The following is a 17,469-nucleotide window of genomic DNA, read 5'->3' on the forward strand; positions in this document are numbered from 1 at the left end:
GCACTAAAAAAATATTAAGATTTTGTTGTTACAATAATGCATACTTTTATATCAAATTTATATAAATCACGTTATCTCGTAGATTGCATAATTCATTTATTAGAATCAAGACAGCATCCACAAATAAATTTTGGTTTCGTAGCAGCATATGTATGTACAATCCACAAATAAGTGGAGAAATTTTATAGTGCTTAACAAACATGGATTCCATCGGGATATCTCGACACTCCTACTTTAAGAGAAATAGTGTAGCAACGATAAAAAATTAATAATACTTTTTATAATTTTTAAAATCATTTATTTGAAGTAATATTTCAATATTGTTTTCAAGTTCCAACTGGAAACGCTATATATTATACTGTTACTACTTATTGTTACTAAACAAATTAAAATGTATACAGTTGCTTAAAATGAATCCGATCCGCGTTAAATATTGTTTGGAATTCTTACATGAATATATTTAGCTAAACCGAAGTGTAGGCTCTTTCTATTTAATGAATTGAATTAATGTTGGCATGCAGTGCGTTGAGATATAAATGTTAACTTTTGCAGTGCAGTAGAGTTTTCAAACGCATTCGGAGCATTCTTGTCAAGCTTTTATTATCTCCTAATTTAAACTTGCCTTCTCCAGATCGCTGAACACCATCATAAGTAGTATATTTCATTTCTGCACTTATCATTATATTTTCTTCACTAAAACGCAGCCGACATCAAGAGCTGGACGCCATGCCACCTCCCAACCGCCTCTTTTTCTTTTTCTTAGCGGTTAGACTTTCTTGCCCACTGTCAGTATTGGAGCTGCCACTATCGCTGTCATTACCTTCGTTTTCTGATGATGATGATGAGGAACTAGACGAAGAACTTGAGTTACTAGAACTATCAGAAGCAAAGCCGGTACTTTGTTCTACGTTAATACTTTCAGCAAGCTTTGCTAAATCAGGTTCTTTTTCATGTAGAACACGTAGCCACTTACGCGATAATTTTGGACGACCTCGAATACTTTTGTGCCAGACAACCGGGAAATTTGTACGACTGCAAAAGTTTTGAGTGATGGCGATAGTTTCATCTAAATTCAGCACTACATGCCACCAACCTCCTGGCACAAAAACAGTTTCACCCGGTTTTTGTAAAATTTCAAGAGGTCGAAAATCCGCTGGCCAGTCTGGTTGTTTAGTTCGTGGGTAAATCGTATTAAACCAAGTTATTGCTTCATCACGTTGTTTTCCTCCCACAGCACTAGGTACTTTTAACAGTTCCTTAGGAGTTTGGGTTGGAAATAAGCACCAACGTTTATGACCTCTAAGAAGTGCGTTCCAAGCGCTTGTACCCAATGGATCTATATGTATGCCAGTACCAGAACGTTCAGGACCCATTACAAACCAGCGGTATGGGGGACGACGTTCTTCTCCACAATATTTAAATAAATCATCGCGAAAATACTTCGGCACGGTATAGTCTTCAAGTAATTTACGACGACGATGATGTTCACCGAAGCTACTATCAAATATATATAAAGGACTATCATCGAGAGTAGACCGCATATATTCAACATAGTATTTCATTTTCATTTTAACGCTGTAACCTTCGTTGTCTTCTCCACATTTGAATTTTTGATTTCGATACTTCTTTGCAAGACGTGATACTGTCCATTTTTCTTCTGCTTGCCAGCCTTCTTGACAACCCTCTATAACTACTGGAAAATAGGGTTTTTCGTAACGCTCTATAAATTCATCACAACTAACGTCAGACTCTTTAATACGTTCAACATTATCCTCAAATTTTTGAAAATCTTGAAACCTCTCGTAATATCGCAAGGCTGACCATGCCTCTTTGTCCCCCAACTCCGGACGAGCCCTACGCTTTACCTCGCGAAGCCGTTTTCGAGAACGTTTTGGCAGTTTGAATTCTTCATTCATTTTAATGACGTTAATTTTACTTTTTTTATATTTTTACATTAATATCTGCAAAAATACTCCAATTTCACATTTATGTAGTAGGAAAATTCTTATAATTTATTGCTTTACTACCGCTGTTTGTTACTGCCAGAGAAAAATTGACATCTGTTGGTTAATATTCGAGTACGTGACTTTGAGCAACGTTGCCATAAACTCGAAAACAATAGAATATTAAAATTCGATTCTCAAAACACAAGATATCCCGTAATGCCATATTTTTCCTGCAGTCAAATAAACTCTTATTCCAGTTTTTATTTTTATTTTATTAAATAATATGCATAGTTACAGCACATGCAGGAAATTGTTATTTTAGTAAATAGTAAAAAACCAAAATTTGCTTGGAATATTTAGGAGCAAATTTTTATAATCAAAAAAAAATCGGTATAAAGCCGATAAAACATTTATTTACAATATTATTATGACTTTGTGAATACCCCTATTTGCAATGGAAGTACAACACTGTCGTTAAGGTTTACTAATCTCATGTGACAAAGAAAATGTTAAGCCAGTTGGGACGAGGTTGGTTAATAATATTTAATTTTTGTAATGTAATCTAGAATTGGCTTTTGATATAGATTTATCCACTGCCGAACAACGAATTTTGGATCATCGGGCCTTTGTAAATGGAGAAATAAACAGTTTTCTGAATGAATTTGAGTTGAAACGTAACGAAGTCGAAGTGGAAACGCTCTTCAAAGTCACTGAAGTTATAGGCGACGTAAAATACGACCTATACGAACGGTGCATAGTTCTGAGTACATCACGTTTAGAAGAACTAAATCGAGAAGTAAACAATTTATTATTTGGTGTCGAAGACTTTCTCACCAAAGTGGAGTTGCAGAGGCAGGTTGGAACCGCATATACTCTGACAAAAATCTAAAAATATTTAATGATTATTTTTTAAATTTTCCTAGCCCAACGAATATCTTATCCAGTCTCGTAAAGATCGTGAACAGAAAAGAGCGAATTTTCTCATTGATTTGGAACATAAGTACGAGCGAGTCAAGAACTCTTTTGAAGAAAAAGAGGAGGAAATTGATGAACTTTATTCAGATTTACAAGTAAAGTTGAACATTCCGAAGTAAAGTTATTCCGCGTACTAAAAGCTTAAAAATGACAAAGATAAGCATTGCTGATACCCGCGTTCGAGTACGACCGACACTGAAACTGTTGCAATTAATTGAGGAGCATAAAGATACCATAACGGAAATTCCAGAAAATTTAACAAAAGTTTTAAAAACAAATGGTTTTCATATTGAAAATGGTATTGATTTGCTTGACTCAGATTCGATAAAAAAAGAACATATTGATTTAAAACTGCTCAGAAGCGTTGAAGAACTCTTAGACAAAGATGTGTCAAAAACCGATTCCCCAAAAGCAAATCATAATTGGGAAGATAAAGAAACTGAATTCAATGCGACAGAAAATTTCTTATATTTATCAGATCTTCGTTGGCTCAAATTGTGGTTAACGCAACTGCGTGAAAAGAAAGGATTAGATATTTTTTTATATGACATAATAGAAAATTGCCGCTTATATTTACCAATGAATGAAGTCATAGAAAGAAATCCAGAGCTCGAAGCGCGCTGTCAGCGATTACGCGAGCAACAACAAAATAAGGAGTACCTAGACATGACAAAAAACGTAGACTCAACTTTGAAATATGTACCCGAGGACACCATAGCTTATCAAGGTATGTTGATCCGCGGTATACATTAACATATGTTATTAATTTTATACATATTTTTATTTTTTTTTTCAGTTAAGGCCATGAATAGTCAAATGATCGCAGTATTACAATTTATATTTTCGGTTGCCGCTGGTTTTGTATTCGGATTTTTAGGACTGGAACTTATTTTCGGTGGCTTAGAGTTTGGTCTTCGTTTAGTATTAGGAATATTTTGCGCACTTGTTATTGGTGTTGCAGAAATGTATTTCCTCCTCAAAAAACTAAACGAAGAGGAAAAAGCAATTTCCTCTTTTAAAAATTTAACTGACCCTGTGAAGAATGAAAAAATTTTGAAGCCGCACATTGAATAAAATAGTTCTATGCACATTATGAAATTTAATAGAATTAAATAAATATTATTGTGTATTCTTCATAGGAAACTAATTTTTATATACGAGTATATGAAATCACCTAAAACAAGAAAAAACGTTAACTTCGGTTGCACCGAAGCTATAATACCCTTCACAAATACAAAAAGTTCCTTAGAAGAACTTGATTCCGATCATTCAGCTTGTATGACAGCAATATGCTATAGTGACTCGGTCTGAACAATTTCTTCGGAGATTCTATTATTGCCTTAGATCCGTTTCGAATTTCGTGAATATGTCTCATCAAATGAAAAAGTTTTCCATGCAAGCACTTGATTCCGATCGTTCAGTTTGTATGTCAGCTATATGCTATACTGATCTGATCAGAAAAGTTTCTTCGGAGATTCTATTATTGCCTTAGATAATGATCCGTTTCAAATTTCGTGAAGATATCTCATAAAATGAAAAAGTTTTCCATGCAAGCACTTGATTCCGATTCTTCAATTTGTATGGCAGCTACATATATGCTCATTATGTTGATCATTCATGTATACATTTTATAGGGTCTCCGACATTTCCTTCTGGGCAAACTTAATATACACTGTTCATGGTATAAAAATGTTTGCATTGAGGGGCGATCCTTGTTTTCTTCAACGCGAAATATTAGCTTAGAATCAATTACTGATTTTTAATGTCTGCCTTAAGCTCATGTTTTTGTTGTAAATGGGAATGGATCTTAAAAATTTTACTGTGGTTGTTAGGTAACACTGGTGTATATTCAGGTCTAATATGTCTATTCAGTAATAATACAATGCAAATTACAACGACCGAACTATTAATACTCAAAACGGCTCATCGATTCTACAAATAAAATACAATTCATCATTTTAATGAATAGAAAATACTATTTGGTTTGCAATTGTGAAAATTAACACTAATTTATTAAGCAAATATAAAATGGTTATTCAAATATGCTGTTTTCGAAATATATCCAATAGTTTCACTAGTTAATTTCAGCCAACACTGTAAAGATACCCAGGTACCCGGTTTTTTATAAATACGATCCACTTTCGCAGCCCAATTACATTCCTACTTGTGGTAGGTTTTGACGTTTAGCTGATATTTCCACAAGACTAGAATTTTGTCTTCAGCCATTACCATTTTTACTTCTAAAAAAGTAATTTATCTTTATTTTCTGTGGTGCAAAATACCGTAACGCGAAATTAAAAAAAAAAATGGCGAGCATTGCAACAAAAGGATCCACCTTGGTAAACAGTAAGTATTCAAAATCAAAATGAATTTTCGTCATATGTATTGTATTATATAATATTATAGAATTGTTGGTACAAGCAAGACCACAACTTGAAACTTTTCTTAAGTACGCAAAAGTGGAGCTAACACCACCCACTCCAGCTGACATTCCAGCTATTCGTCAAGGAATTGGTCGTCTCATTAATGGTGCTCGTACTGGCGCATACAAAAACCTGACTGTAAAAGAGGCATGGTTGAACACACTCGTTACTGCCGAGGTTATCTTCTGGTTTTATATTGGTGAATGTATTGGCAAACGTCACTTGGTGGGTTATAAGGTCTAAGGACTTCGTGAGTAGTTAAAATGTAAACAAAACCAAAACGAAACGAAACAAATGAAGCAAAAATAGATAAATCCCAACAATTTTGCGTTAAACATTAAATAAAGGAAATCACATTCTTTTCGAAAACAATTTTATTTTAGTTTTAAGTGGACAAAAATGTCAACATAGCCGGTATTTTGATATCTGTCCACTATTATTTCTATAAAATAAAGGCGTTCGCCCAAGTGGAATGAGAAGCTCGATCAAAGCTCTGGCAGAATCGGAATTATAGTCAGTTCTCGAGACAGTTAGGTCTACGTAACCGGAACGATCCTGTATTTCTATCCAGCTAAGCGCACAACAGTATTCCACCAAAGTATTTGATTACGAAATGAATTTTAGTTTAAGAATATAATTATAATAATTGATTTCAATTATTTTAAGTTGTGGATTTTCACAGTTCTGTTAACTTTAATTGTAGATCAGGTAGTGAATAACCTACAAAGTATTTATAACAATTCTTATATATAAATATTATTTGATTAAAAAAAACTGTTATTGAGATCGAATTATACCTAAGGACACATTTCTTCACATACTTTCCTAAATTAATTTATATGGAATAATAAACTATGGCTCGTTTTGGCATATATCTAAATTAACCCTAAGGTGCGCACGTATTTTTTTAGTTCATATTGCAACACTGCCACGAAAAGCGACAAAGAGAAATAAGAACCAAAACAGAACCGGTGACAATAGCGTGATACGATAAACGACCAGATAACAATTTAACGCAGGCGAAGTGATCTGGTGTCAGAGCACAATATAGAAACAACAATTTTCGATTGCGCAACTAAAAGCAAATACATATATTAACTACGTAGGGAACTTCAGAACCGTAAGTTGTTGGGGGTCACATAAATTAGGGAATTATATGCAATGTATGTATCATTCATAAAAACAGCCAAACGTTTATATTCGAGCCATTGGAAGTATTAGAAATAAAGTGCGCAACATTTTTATAAAACAACAAAGAAATTCTCGTGTTAAATTTTGTTTGTATATGTGAATATGTGCGCTTCGAAACGTTAATTTAATGAAACTGGTCGCATTATTATAATTCATGTGATAATTTACACAACTTTTTAGCTGGGGAATTAGATTTGATTTCGCTATTTGGTTCTGTAAATAAAAGGAAATCTCCTACCAATAATCAAATGTACTCTAATTGTAGATTTTGAAAATAGATTTCGAGTAATATTTCGACATCAAGAAATGAAATACCGTGTTTTTCCATTGGACTAATGGGGCTTGTATCCTAAAGTAATTAACTTTTTGTTTACCGTTCAAAAAAACTATATATTTTGTGAACTTTGAAACGAAACTACATCTATGCGATTATAACACTCGGTAAAGCATTGTTTTTATGAAGGTCTATTTCGGAAAGACTATCAGTTTTGCTTTTATATTGTTAATTACTTACATGCATATAAAAGTATTTTAAAGGTATGAAGTGTATATGTATATTCAATATTTTTTAATCTTTTTTGTCAGATGCACCCAATTCATCGAATAATATATGCCTTTGGTCATCGTACCTGCTCCGCCTCACTACTTTCAAAAAGCAATTTAAGCCGTTCTCTCACGTCTTCTCCCTTGGACACACGTAATATGTCCTCATATGTAATAGCAACTGAATCATCGGACAAAGGTATGATTATTCTCAATCGGCCGAAAGCTTTAAATTCAGTCAACTTGGAAATGGTACGAAAAGTCTACAAGCATTTGAAGAAATGTGAACTGACCAAATCCATGGTTATAATTAAAGGTGCTGGTGACAAAGCTTTCTGTGCTGGTGGTGATGTTCGATCCATTGTCGAAGCCGGACCAACAGAAGAGTCAAAAGCTTTCTTCCGTGAGGAATATACCACAAATGCCCTTATCGGAAATTATATTATTCCTTACATTGCCATTATTGACGGCATTGTCATGGGCGGTGGTGTAGGCCTCTCTGTCCATGGAAAATTTCGTGTAGCCACAGAACGTACGCTATTAGCAATGCCTGAAACCGCTATTGGGCTCTTCCCAGATGTTGGTGGTTCTTATTTTCTATCACGTTTGCCAGGAAAATTGGGCCTATTCTTAGGTCTAACAGGTTTTCGACTAAGGGGTGATGACGTATTAAAAGCTGGATTAGCTACACACTATTGTGAAAGTGCAAAATTAGGAGATTTACAAACGGAGCTGCTAAATTGCAAGGATGCTGATACTGTCAAAGATATTCTTGATAAATATAATACACCAACAAAGAAAGACTTCGTTTTAAGTAGTGTTTTGGATAAAATAAACAAATGTTTCACTGCTAACTCTGTTGAAGAGATCTTTGAAAATCTCAAAGGGGATGGGAGCGAATGGGCGAATAAAACTCTGGAGGTAAAGGATTTGTAATAAATATACACCCTTACATATATGATATATAAATGAATTTAGGATAAATTTTAAAACCTTAAAATAATTATTGTATACTGTATATAATATTTCTTATAGCATAACTTGAATTTAAATATCAATGTCTTATCGCCTTTTTTTAATAGATGCTTCAAAAAGTTTCACCACTGTCCTTAAAAGTCACTTTCCGCGAACTGGAGTTGGGTTCAAAACTGCTTCTACCGCAATGCTTAAAAATGGAGTATCGTATGGTTGTTCGTCATTTGGAAGACAGTGACTTTAAGGAGGGTGTACGAGCCTTACTAATTGACAAGGATCAAAAGCCTAAATGGAATCCTTCCACCTTGGAAGCGGTGACCGAAGAACGCGTTAATTCCTTCTTCCAAAAACTTCCTGATACCGAAGAGTTAAAATTATAACAACACATAGATTCGCACAATAAGTTTCAAAGCTCGTAACATAAAGCTTGATTGCACTATTGATGTGTAGTTTTTTTTTTACATTTTTTACAATTTTTATATATATATAACGCGTGTTGAATTTGCAATTCGTTAACAAGCATATTTGAAAAAATTAGTATAATTAATTTTCGAAAATAATGTCATTTCCAAAAATCTCAACACCAAAAGTATATAACAACTGTTGATGCATTTATTTATAAATTACAATATTAAATATAATAGATTTTTTATTATACAACATAAAATATAATACTAAAGCATACTGTTTTATATAATTGTCATTGGACACCACAACATATAACCGATAAATATTATGAGACAATATTAAAAAGTGCCTAAACAGAAGTGCTAACAAATACAATGTAATCACATATTTGTTGTCATTGATTTCAAGTGGAGGTATAATTAATAGAAAGTTTGTAAAATATAAATACAAATTCAAATAATTCAACTTTATTGTGCTGTTCTTATTAATTATCTTTGGTTTCCTTCAGTTTCGTGCTCGCTTCGACAATTTTATTTAATTCGAGCAAGTCATCTACTTGAGAAGGCATTAAACCCATTTTGGCCAATTCCCCTGTCCATGCCATGACATCTACGTGTAGTTGCAATCGAATTTTATCATCATCAGACATTGTTGTTGCTCCTGTTGTAAGAGCAGATGTAGCACCGGTCTTAAGGTTGCGCAAACGACGTAATGATTCCTCTGTTTTCTGCACTGATGTGAGGACATCCTTAACTGCAACGTAATAACTAAAAAAATTTATGTATAATTTAGCACACTTCTAGTGAAACATTTGCAATCATAAAAATTCGTGTGTTTACAATTATTTGGACACGTTTTATAGTAAAATGCATTTACTTACTCTTTAGTTATTTTTGAGCAAACTCTCAATAAAACATTGGTGGCAATAGCATTTCCAAGTTTTGAACTTTGTTCACTTTGAAAGGATTTCAAAGAACGTAGCATCTGATCAATATACGGAGATGATTTCGTAGGTGTATCGCGATTCGTTTTCCGATACAAACGTGGCAAATCTTTAACTTGACGAACACTTTCTATACCACTTTCAGATATTAAAATGTCGACTAGCGCATCTTGAAACGCACCTAGATGGCTGTCAAGTGTTTCCCGCACATCGCCGACTGATTTTGCAATAACATTACACACGTCTGCATCACTTTGTATCTCATTTGGTACATTTATAACGATGTGTCTTTCTATTTGAGGCAATTGTTCAATTAGCACCTGCACATCTGCATATAATGCAATTAGTACATTCGTTTTGTTTATTTGAATAGAACTCTCTGAGTTGTTTCTGCTTTTTGAGCTGAATTTCGTAATGAGCTGTAAAACATCGGAGATCCACCGAGAAAGTCGTAGTAAGATTTGTACGCTTAGTTTATAAAATTTTGGGAAAATCTCAGAGAGATAGACACCTTCTTTCCAACAGTGTTCTATAGCTTTAGACGCGCTGTTAAATGCGGTCAATTGAAAGCGAAAATCAATTGATTTTGATTTACAATTCATCATGTCTGCATGTAGCAAAGGGACCAGTGCGGTTTCAAATTCTCCTGCTATCTCCTGCAATGTAATATTAATTATATGAATAACATTTTGATAATCCCTACTCATTATCTTTTCATACCTGAAAACATATTTGGAAATAAACTGGTAGATTCCATCGAGATTGAAAGCTTATTGTTTGTTTATGTTCCTTGAAATTTCTTACTGCGTCGTCGTTTGCCAGGAGCTCTTCAATTTTTGACAAAAAATCTCGTGTACACTTATATTTCATGTAGAAAACGTCGGAATTACCGGGAGCAAAGATCGATGACATATGTGTTTCTAAACGCATTTCTACGTCCACCCAAAAGCTGTTTACCAAAAAATTAAAACCGCTTAGTTTGTCTGTGTAATGTGTCAAGCGAAGCAAATCGGTCATGTGGAGTGATATAAAATTTAAAATCTTTCCGTATATACCCGATAGACCTTGGGGAGAATTTTGCAGACAATGTTCCGAAATCTTAGCGCTCATATAAGGTGCAACGATGTCTTCACGAAATACTTGTTCTGCTACTTTACAAGCATCAAGTGTGATATAAATTCTTAAGCATCGTTCCAATAGTTCTGAGCATGTACTGTTTGAACTTTTTAAGGCATCATTAAAAAATATTCGCAATTTTGCGAATACTTCATTTTGTAATTTTTCTGAATTGTTTTTCTGTTCATCATTTAATATATCGCAACAAAATTTTTGATTGAATTGTAGTTGTATTAATTCAAGTGCTGTACGCTCTAGATCAATTGGTTTAAGGTCTTCTTTTAATTGATGTGCTAATAAATTTTCAAGCTTTTGCAAGGTTTCTTCCACTTTCTGACAACATTGCAAATTTCGCTTTTGAACACGAAACTGTTGTTTCTTCTCCAAATTATGCCGCACTTCTGAAGCACATTCTTTGAGCAGAGTACGAATATTTTCGACTTCTTTACGAAACTGAACCAAAGGATTTTCTATATCTGCGATGGATTGATCTAATCCAACAAGGTTTGCTGACAAACTTACAAAGTCAGCATAGTCTTCATTAATGAGATCAATCATCGAGGACCGCAAGTCTTTCAAATATATACCTAAGTCATCACGAAGCTGCTCCAAACTTGGTGCATTTCGATTTTTATGTAAAAATTCATCGACGGAAAAGTTTCCCTGAGAAAAATATAACTTAAATAAATTTTTTTATATATGTATATAATATAAACACGCAATTAAACAGCGCAAACCTTCATGAAATCATTTTTGTCAAAACATAAAGTCGTCGAGTTTTTGTCTCCTTCAATTTTTGCAAAGCTTCTGTTGTGATCTTGCATTACTTTAGTATTGAATATTAAACTATGTATTAAAAATTATTATTTACAATTATTATTTCAAATAACAACATGTAAACAAATCTCTTTGCCACGAATGTCGGTTTAAAATTGTCAAATGATCAATTTTGACAGATCTACAGCTGAGCAATAATAACGCCGCATCTCCATAGACAATGCACATTGCTAACCATCTACATTGCCATTGAAGCTAGCAATGTTCTTGTGTGTAATAAAAATGGCGACTGTTGCTTAGCAAATCATAAATAGATGAGAGCTGCGAAACAATTTGCTCAGACAAAAGCGTACATTGAACTTTTTTGTTAAAGCAAATCTCTGACGCAAAGCGAAGCAAAATTTCTATGTGTATGCATGCACATGCAGATGACAATTAATTGGAATGGGAGAGCGTAGATCGATTCGTACTGAATTTCTCAAAAACAATTATCTACATAAATTATGAAGTGGTATTTTTGTTCTTTAAGTGATTTTAGCAAACTCATAACTGTAGCAATAATTATTGCCTGTAAAGATGAGGTGGTTACTGGAATTGCTATGAGTATGCATTTACGTAGGTTTCGCTTAAACTATAAATCTAATATCGATGAGTCTCCAAGTCTTTGTTTCGGAAATCGATTAATTTGGTTGCATCTGTTTCAGTTAGAGGTAATAGTTGTGTGTATATATGCCCCGTTTACGATAATATATGCACTCGTAAATAATTGGAGTTTTTAAAGCATTGTATACGACGATATAAGCATAATAACATAAAAAATGTCACAAAATTCACGTTCTCGGCATAATAACCGCCGGAATCAACAAAAACATAAAAGTGATCGTGATACTAATTATGGTGAGGAATTGAATCCCGTTGTAAAAGTATTCCAGGAATATGCACTTGAGCTGGACGACAAACATGATCGATATGAACGGATTGTGAAACTTAGCCGCGATATCACCATTGAAGCAAAACGTATAATTTTTCTTTTACATACCATAGATGGTAGAAAAAACAATCGTTCTAAAGTACTAGAAGAAGCCGAACAACGATTGACAAAAGTGATTGAGGTAAATTTCAAGTCTATAGCTTTGGAGCTAACTGGACAGGATCCCTATCAATACAGGTGCTCATACTCACCGGGATTACAGGAATTCATCGAAGCCTATAGTTTTATGGAGTATTATAAAAATGGTGCGGACGAAATGTCAGGCACAATGTCGGATTGGATGGTTTTGCAACAAAAAATGCAATATGAACGAGATTATAAACTTAATACAATCAAAGACGATTCTCAGAAATCAATAGATAGCCCAAATGAAGTGGATATAGAAAATGATATTAAATCCGGTATAGTATTAGCAAAAATTCAATATTATTATACATTTTTACGCGATTATAAAAATTAATATGAATTTATACGTTTTCAGTACCCCAAAAGTTTGAATTTATTGTTGACCCTACAGAATACATTTTGGGAATAGCAGATCTAACTGGTGAATTAATGAGACGATGCATTAATTCCTTGGGCAGTGGGGAAACGGATGTGTGCTTGGAAACGTGCAAGGTTCTACAACAGCTTTACTCAGGGTATTAAAACATACAGGTCGAAAACGATCCAATTAAATTTTATGTCTTCCAGGTATATAAGCCTTAATGTACAACGTTCTCGAGAATTATCTCGTAAAATTTATACAATGCGTCAAAGTGTTTTAAAAGCTGAAAATGTTTGCTATAACGTGAAAGTGCGTGGTGGAGAAGCAGCGAAGTGGGGTGCTGTGTTTGAAAATAAAATGAATGATGATTTGGATGAAGGATTTTATTAAAAGAAAATTTTTAGCAACAATAAATGATTATTCACTCAAATTCTATTCAAATTAAAGTTTCTAAATTTAGTAGTATAATTATTTAAGATAACAAACAAAAGCGTTAACTTCGGTTGTAACGAATCCTTCACAAATACAGAAGATTTCTTACAAGAGCTTGATGTTGATCGGCCAGTTTGAATGACTGCTATATGCTATAATAATAATCCTCTTTGAACAATTTGAGCGGAAATTTTAGTGTTGCCTAGTACAACAATCTGTGCTATATTATCAAATAAAAAAATTTTCAATACAACTTCCAGGGTGATACAAAAAAACAGTTAATTTAATATTATGCTTCCCCTAAGTGATACATCATCAAAAATTTAAGAAAATCTAAAAACTTAACCATTTAAGCCATAAATATCTATATCACAGCTGTTGATCTAAGGGAATTGTTGAAAATCAATAGCGTAAACTTATAAATTAATAATTGCAATTTATTCGGATCTATATTAAACTTATCAAGTTATTTACAAATCATTTATGTCTTACAATTTTTTTGAAATACTTTTGTGATTATTTGTTACACCAATTAAACACTTATATATAAAAAAGAACTAACAACTACGGAATCATCATTCTTCAGCTCTATCGCACGCATCATAATCCTCATCGTCCTCGTCATCACTATTCGGCTCGTAGTCTGAATCGAATGCATCGTCATCATTAAACGGATCCTCAAAGTCATCATCCAGTTCAAAATTGTTATTATTTATATTATCATCACCCTGTTGTCGACGTCGTCTTTGCCGCAGGCGATAGTTTTTGTAATTTTGTTCAAAATCAGCTTAAAGAGTAAATCGAATTCGAGTTAAAATACGAAAAAGAAAGTTTTTAATCTAAAATCGAATTGAATTTATCAAATTTAATGTTTAATTAGTTTTGCAATTTGTATTTATTTACTTTCTGGAGGATGATTGAACTGCTCAAAATGTATTGGATTTCGACGGTAACATTGATTGCCATAAGAACAATCAGGTGTTCCTTTAGGAGGAGGTGGATAAATAGGTCTCCGGTAGTCGTGATCGCCTGGGTGAGCTTCTTCTGAACGATGCATTGGATTTCGTCTGATTAAATAACCAAAACGCTATGTAATTATTCTTTACTCATAAAAATATAATATTTTAAATACCTATAGCAACGGATGCCGAATCGGCAAGACTGCCTTAAAGTAGAACTAGCTTCGGCCTTTTCTACCTTAACTGCGGGTTTTATATTAACCGGATTAGAATTTCCAGAACCAAAAGGAAGATTATTGATATGAAGTTCATCGTTATTATCAGTCGTACACTCGACTTTTACTTTTACCACCCAATTGTTCTCTTTCAGATTTCGGGCTTCTACCGTATTGCTGTCAGCAGTACTCTCTACTACTTTGTCATTCTGAAATTCAGGTCCTTTGTTCTGGGGTTCTTCATAAGCCTTTGGTGTTATTACTGAGGTTTCTTCTTCAGACAACTTACAGCGTTTGGACATAGAATGATCTGTACAAGCAGCATCTCGTTTTCGTGAACCATCAGATTTACTAACCTCTTCTATTTTGTCCGAATAGCCGGAATTTTCATTCATTTCTGCAATCATTTTTACGGAAAGTTCTTTGTTGCATTGCGCGCCAACACTTTCCCTGCTTGCTATTTCTGGATTTAAGGAACCATTTTGTTCATTTTCATTTGTCAGGTTTTCTAAATTTTCTGAACATAATTTGGATTCACTATCCATTGGTAATCTACCGTACAATTTGTGTTTAAAATAACAGTGTTTATTCGTTCTTTCAAATTATTGTGAAATAATGACGCATTTGATAAAGTTTTTGTTTTATTTCATTTTGTAATACTTTCGCAGGGAAGCGCTGCCAATATGACATTAGCGTAACAAAACAACCTAGCAATAACGAAAATATTATTAAGTACCACAAACAATTTAAAATGAAGATTTCAACTTTATCAATGATGCAGAAAAATGGCACGATTTATATCATAAATATATTTTTTTTTTTTACACAATTTTTAATTTAACTTTCATTATGGTCCATTCACATACAACTTTCTTCGTTCATATAATAATAACGAAGCGAAGAAAGCAAAGGGTATGCCAAAATGAACGCTTTGCTTTCAGCAGATAATGTAGATTATAATCTAGTGTTCTTCTTTAATAAAAATGGCGACTGTTTGGGAAATCGTAAAAAATTACTGAACATACTCATACAAAAGCAGACATTGAACTTTGCTGTCAAAGCAAATATCTGACGCAAAACAAAGGAAAAGTGCTATGTGGATTAGCCATTATACTTAATAACGTAATATGAGTATGTTGAATAAATTTTTAAGTCTGGCAATATATTAAAATTAAAGATAACCACTAAGTTATTCCAATCAGTAAATTTTCGGAGTTTTCAAATTTCGACTTTAGCAGGTGGCAGACTGGCAGAGCCAAAGGTTTTCCAAAGGTGTTGCTGAGTTAAGTTTGGTTTTTATTGTTATCATTGGGAAAGAATACGTGACATTTAATAACTCTGTAAGATACAGGTATTAATTATACTTTATATACTGAAAATGCAAATATCGCCTTACAATCTATTTTAGGCTGTGGAGTTTATGACGTGTTTACTGATATAATAAAAATTCGACTTTTGACCAGGGGAGATAAGCGCTTTAATATTTACAACAAAAACTATATAATTTATCTTTATATTGCTAAAAAAGTGATTAATCACGAAAGCAGAAATGTCGGAAAAATTAGATATTATAATATTTGGAGCTTCTGGATTTACTGGTAAATACACCGTTTTTGAAGCTGTTTGTGTACTTCAAAACTACCGCTGGGGTATCGCTGGACGTAGTCAAGAAAAGCTAGAAAAAGTACTTCAAGAGATGGGTGCAAAAGCGCAGAAAAATCTTATGGATACTCCAATCATCATCGCTGATATAGAAAATGAAGGTTCACTTCTAGCCATGGCTAAGCGATGTCGTGTTTTAGTAAATTGTTGTGGACCATACCGCTTCTTTGGGGAGCCAGTAGTGCGAGCATGTCTTGAAGCTGGCACCCATCAAGTGGATGTTACTGGTGAACCTCAATACATGGAAACAATGCAACTGAAATATAATAAACAAGCACAAGAGCGAAAAGTTTTTATAATTTCTGCATGTGGATTTGATTCAATACCGGCAGATCTTGGAGTTGTTTTTATAGAAAAAAACTTTGATGGTGTTGTAAATTCAGTTGAAAGCTATCTGCAGAGTTACGTAAAAGGAGACGTTTCTGAAGGAGGTGCTCGAATTCATTATGGTACTTGGGAGAGCGCCGTTCTTGGTTTGGCCCATTCAGGCGAACTAAAAGAATTACGCAAGAAGTTATACGAAGAGAAACTGCCGAAATTTAATCCTGTTTTAAAACCTCGACCACTTATTTTTCGTTCTGAAATTGTAAATGGAGTTTGCCTCCCATTCCCTGGACCAGATCGTTCAGTTGTAATGCGTTCACAACGTTTCCTTTATGAAAATGAGCATAAGCGCCCTGTTCAAATGTACCCTTATGTTACTTTTAAATCGTGGATAGCAGCTGTGCTAGTTGCTTTATTTGCAGTTTCGTTTGGATTTTTAACTAAGTTTACATTTAGTCGTCGCTTATTGTTAAAATATCCTAAAGTTTTTTCATTAGGATTTGCGTCTCACGAAGGTCCTCCAGAAGCTTTGATGGAGCAAACACATTTTTCATTTATCATGAGAGCAAAGGGATGGCCAAGTTCGGAGAGACTGTCAGAACCAACCGATCACTATACGGGTCCACCAACCAAAACATTAACAGTCAAAGTGTCGGGATCGAATCCTGGTTATGGTGCGACCTGTGTAGCTTTACTTAGTACGGCTGTAATAATATTAAAGGAAAACGATAAATTGCCGGGATATGGCGGTGTTTTACCACCAGGAGCTGCTTTTGCGAAAACAAGTTTAATATCTGAGTTGGAAAAACATGATCATGGCATTAAATTTGAAATTTTGGCTAACAAGTAAATACGCACTAATGTATAACAAATGTTACAAGTAAACTTAAAACGGATATTTATGTTTTTATTCAATTATGAAATTTTATAGTTTTTTTCCGCATTATGTAACATATAATAATAATAAAAAATATATATGCCTTTGATTAAAATTGCAAAAGTTATAAATGTTGCATTTGTTAATATTTTTTCTGCAGCATCTTATTTTGTTGATAAACAATATAACTAATTGCATCATAATTGTCAAGCAATTTGTGCACTT

At 33.6% G+C, this 17,469-nt stretch overlaps 9 protein-coding genes across 11 annotated transcripts; 6 read left to right on the forward strand and 3 right to left on the reverse strand.

Moving 5' to 3' along the window:
- Positions 1-275: 275 nt before the first annotated feature.
- JMJD6 (Bifunctional arginine demethylase and lysyl-hydroxylase PSR) lies at positions 276-2,077 on the reverse strand. Its single transcript, XM_014242204.3, has one exon. It carries the CDS (start codon positions 1,914-1,916, stop codon positions 711-713), a length of 1,206 nt encoding a protein of 401 aa, XP_014097679.1. The 5' UTR covers positions 1,917-2,077; the 3' UTR covers positions 276-710.
- A 289-nt stretch (positions 2,078-2,366) lies between these two features.
- Muted (biogenesis of lysosome-related organelles complex 1 subunit 5) lies at positions 2,367-3,073 on the forward strand. The gene is made up of 3 exons (XM_014242206.3): positions 2,367-2,474; positions 2,531-2,802; positions 2,870-3,073. The coding sequence occupies exons 1-3, from the start codon at positions 2,453-2,455 to the stop codon at positions 3,038-3,040; spliced, it is 465 nt and encodes a 154-aa protein (XP_014097681.3). The 5' UTR covers positions 2,367-2,452; the 3' UTR covers positions 3,041-3,073.
- Positions 3,069-4,064, forward strand: LOC138855554 (transmembrane protein 199). Its single transcript, XM_070105815.1, has 2 exons — positions 3,069-3,648; positions 3,718-4,064. The coding sequence occupies exons 1-2, from the start codon at positions 3,069-3,071 to the stop codon at positions 3,993-3,995; spliced, it is 858 nt and encodes a 285-aa protein (XP_069961916.1). The 3' UTR covers positions 3,996-4,064.
- Positions 4,065-5,080: 1,016 nt separating this feature from the next.
- On the forward strand, positions 5,081-5,716 carry ATPsynG (ATP synthase, subunit G). The gene is made up of 2 exons (XM_014242213.3): positions 5,081-5,267; positions 5,328-5,716. Exons 1-2 carry the CDS (start codon positions 5,228-5,230, stop codon positions 5,585-5,587), a joined length of 300 nt encoding a protein of 99 aa, XP_014097688.1. The 5' UTR covers positions 5,081-5,227; the 3' UTR covers positions 5,588-5,716.
- Positions 5,717-6,220: 504 nt separating this feature from the next.
- Hibch (3-hydroxyisobutyryl-CoA hydrolase) lies at positions 6,221-8,931 on the forward strand. 2 transcript variants are annotated; one of them, XM_014242211.3, is made up of 3 exons: positions 6,221-6,464; positions 7,121-7,999; positions 8,161-8,931. In XM_014242211.3, exons 2-3 carry the CDS (start codon positions 7,121-7,123, stop codon positions 8,431-8,433), a joined length of 1,152 nt encoding a protein of 383 aa, XP_014097686.3. In that variant the 5' UTR covers positions 6,221-6,464; the 3' UTR covers positions 8,434-8,931. The 2 variants fall into 2 exon arrangements, with proteins under 2 accessions (XP_014097686.3, XP_014097687.3); XM_014242212.3 differs by lacking the exon at positions 6,221-6,464 and adding an exon at positions 6,726-6,889.
- Positions 8,881-11,455, reverse strand: Cog2 (conserved oligomeric Golgi complex subunit 2). Of its 2 annotated transcripts, none has more exons than XM_014242208.3 (4): positions 11,258-11,455; positions 10,125-11,198; positions 9,342-10,060; positions 8,881-9,228 (listed from the first exon to the last, which is right to left on the reverse strand). In XM_014242208.3, the coding sequence occupies exons 1-4, from the start codon at positions 11,342-11,344 to the stop codon at positions 8,946-8,948; spliced, it is 2,163 nt and encodes a 720-aa protein (XP_014097683.3). In that variant the 5' UTR covers positions 11,345-11,455; the 3' UTR covers positions 8,881-8,945. The 2 variants fall into 2 exon arrangements, with proteins under 2 accessions (XP_014097683.3, XP_014097684.3); XM_014242209.3 differs by having other exon boundaries at positions 10,125-11,183; positions 11,258-11,454.
- Positions 11,456-11,980: 525 nt separating this feature from the next.
- Positions 11,981-13,205, forward strand: Trax (Translin associated factor X). Its single transcript, XM_014242215.3, has 3 exons — positions 11,981-12,689; positions 12,770-12,929; positions 12,982-13,205. The coding sequence occupies exons 1-3, from the start codon at positions 12,116-12,118 to the stop codon at positions 13,163-13,165; spliced, it is 918 nt and encodes a 305-aa protein (XP_014097690.2). The 5' UTR covers positions 11,981-12,115; the 3' UTR covers positions 13,166-13,205.
- Positions 13,206-13,623: 418 nt separating this feature from the next.
- On the reverse strand, positions 13,624-15,130 carry LOC106622874 (aprataxin and PNK-like factor). The gene is made up of 3 exons (XM_036371177.2): positions 14,340-15,130; positions 14,111-14,274; positions 13,624-13,994 (listed from the first exon to the last, which is right to left on the reverse strand). The coding sequence occupies exons 1-3, from the start codon at positions 14,924-14,926 to the stop codon at positions 13,783-13,785; spliced, it is 963 nt and encodes a 320-aa protein (XP_036227070.2). The 5' UTR covers positions 14,927-15,130; the 3' UTR covers positions 13,624-13,782.
- Positions 15,131-15,563: 433 nt separating this feature from the next.
- On the forward strand, positions 15,564-17,344 carry LOC106622884 (saccharopine dehydrogenase-like oxidoreductase). Its single transcript, XM_014242214.3, has 2 exons — positions 15,564-15,721; positions 15,790-17,344. The coding sequence occupies exon 2, from the start codon at positions 15,931-15,933 to the stop codon at positions 17,215-17,217; it is 1,287 nt and encodes a 428-aa protein (XP_014097689.3). The 5' UTR covers positions 15,564-15,721; positions 15,790-15,930; the 3' UTR covers positions 17,218-17,344.
- Positions 17,345-17,469: the final 125 nt, after the last annotated feature.

The sequence above is a fragment of the Bactrocera oleae genome, chromosome 2, assembly GCF_042242935.1.
Source record: "Bactrocera oleae isolate idBacOlea1 chromosome 2, idBacOlea1, whole genome shotgun sequence".
In the NCBI taxonomy this organism is placed as follows: domain Eukaryota; kingdom Metazoa; phylum Arthropoda; class Insecta; order Diptera; family Tephritidae; genus Bactrocera; species Bactrocera oleae.

Coding starts and splice junctions, on each gene's coding strand:
- JMJD6 (XM_014242204.3), bottom strand. CDS start 1,916: ATGAATGAAGAATTCAAACTGCCAAAACGTTCTCGAAAACGGCTTCGC.
- Muted (XM_014242206.3), top strand. CDS start 2,453: ATGTTAAGCCAGTTGGGACGAG. Junction 2,475..2,530: donor GTTAAGCCAGTTGGGACGAG/GTTGGTTAATAA, acceptor CTTTTGATATAG/ATTTATCCACTGCCGAACAA. Junction 2,803..2,869: donor AAGTGGAGTTGCAGAGGCAG/GTTGGAACCGCA, acceptor AAATTTTCCTAG/CCCAACGAATATCTTATCCA.
- LOC138855554 (XM_070105815.1), top strand. CDS start 3,069: ATGACAAAGATAAGCATTGCTGATACCCGCGTTCGAGTACGACCGACA. Junction 3,649..3,717: donor GGACACCATAGCTTATCAAG/GTATGTTGATCC, acceptor TTTTTTTTTCAG/TTAAGGCCATGAATAGTCAA.
- ATPsynG (XM_014242213.3), top strand. CDS start 5,228: ATGGCGAGCATTGCAACAAAAGGATCCACCTTGGTAAACA. Junction 5,268..5,327: donor AGGATCCACCTTGGTAAACA/GTAAGTATTCAA, acceptor ATAATATTATAG/AATTGTTGGTACAAGCAAGA.
- Hibch (XM_014242211.3), top strand. CDS start 7,121: ATGCACCCAATTCATCGAATAATATATGCCTTTGGTCATCGTACCTGC. Junction 8,000..8,160: donor GGGCGAATAAAACTCTGGAG/GTAAAGGATTTG, acceptor TTTTTTTAATAG/ATGCTTCAAAAAGTTTCACC.
- Cog2 (XM_014242208.3), bottom strand. CDS start 11,344: ATGCAAGATCACAACAGAAGCTTTGCAAAAATTGAAGGAGACAAAAAC. Junction 11,199..11,257: donor ACAAAAATGATTTCATGAAG/GTTTGCGCTGTT, acceptor AATTTATTTAAG/TTATATTTTTCTCAGGGAAA. Junction 9,229..9,341: donor TGCTCAAAAATAACTAAAGA/GTAAGTAAATGC, acceptor AAATTTTTTTAG/TTATTACGTTGCAGTTAAGG.
- Trax (XM_014242215.3), top strand. CDS start 12,116: ATGTCACAAAATTCACGTTCTCGGCATAATAACCGCCGGAATCAACAA. Junction 12,690..12,769: donor AGAAAATGATATTAAATCCG/GTATAGTATTAG, acceptor ATACGTTTTCAG/TACCCCAAAAGTTTGAATTT. Junction 12,930..12,981: donor CTACAACAGCTTTACTCAGG/GTATTAAAACAT, acceptor TATGTCTTCCAG/GTATATAAGCCTTAATGTAC.
- LOC106622874 (XM_036371177.2), bottom strand. CDS start 14,926: ATGGATAGTGAATCCAAATTATGTTCAGAAAATTTAGAAAACCTGACA. Junction 14,275..14,339: donor TTCGGCATCCGTTGCTATAG/GTATTTAAAATA, acceptor TTATTTAATCAG/ACGAAATCCAATGCATCGTT. Junction 13,995..14,110: donor GTTCAATCATCCTCCAGAAA/GTAAATAAATAC, acceptor TTACTCTTTAAG/CTGATTTTGAACAAAATTAC.
- LOC106622884 (XM_014242214.3), top strand. CDS start 15,931: ATGTCGGAAAAATTAGATATTATAATATTTGGAGCTTCTGGATTTACT.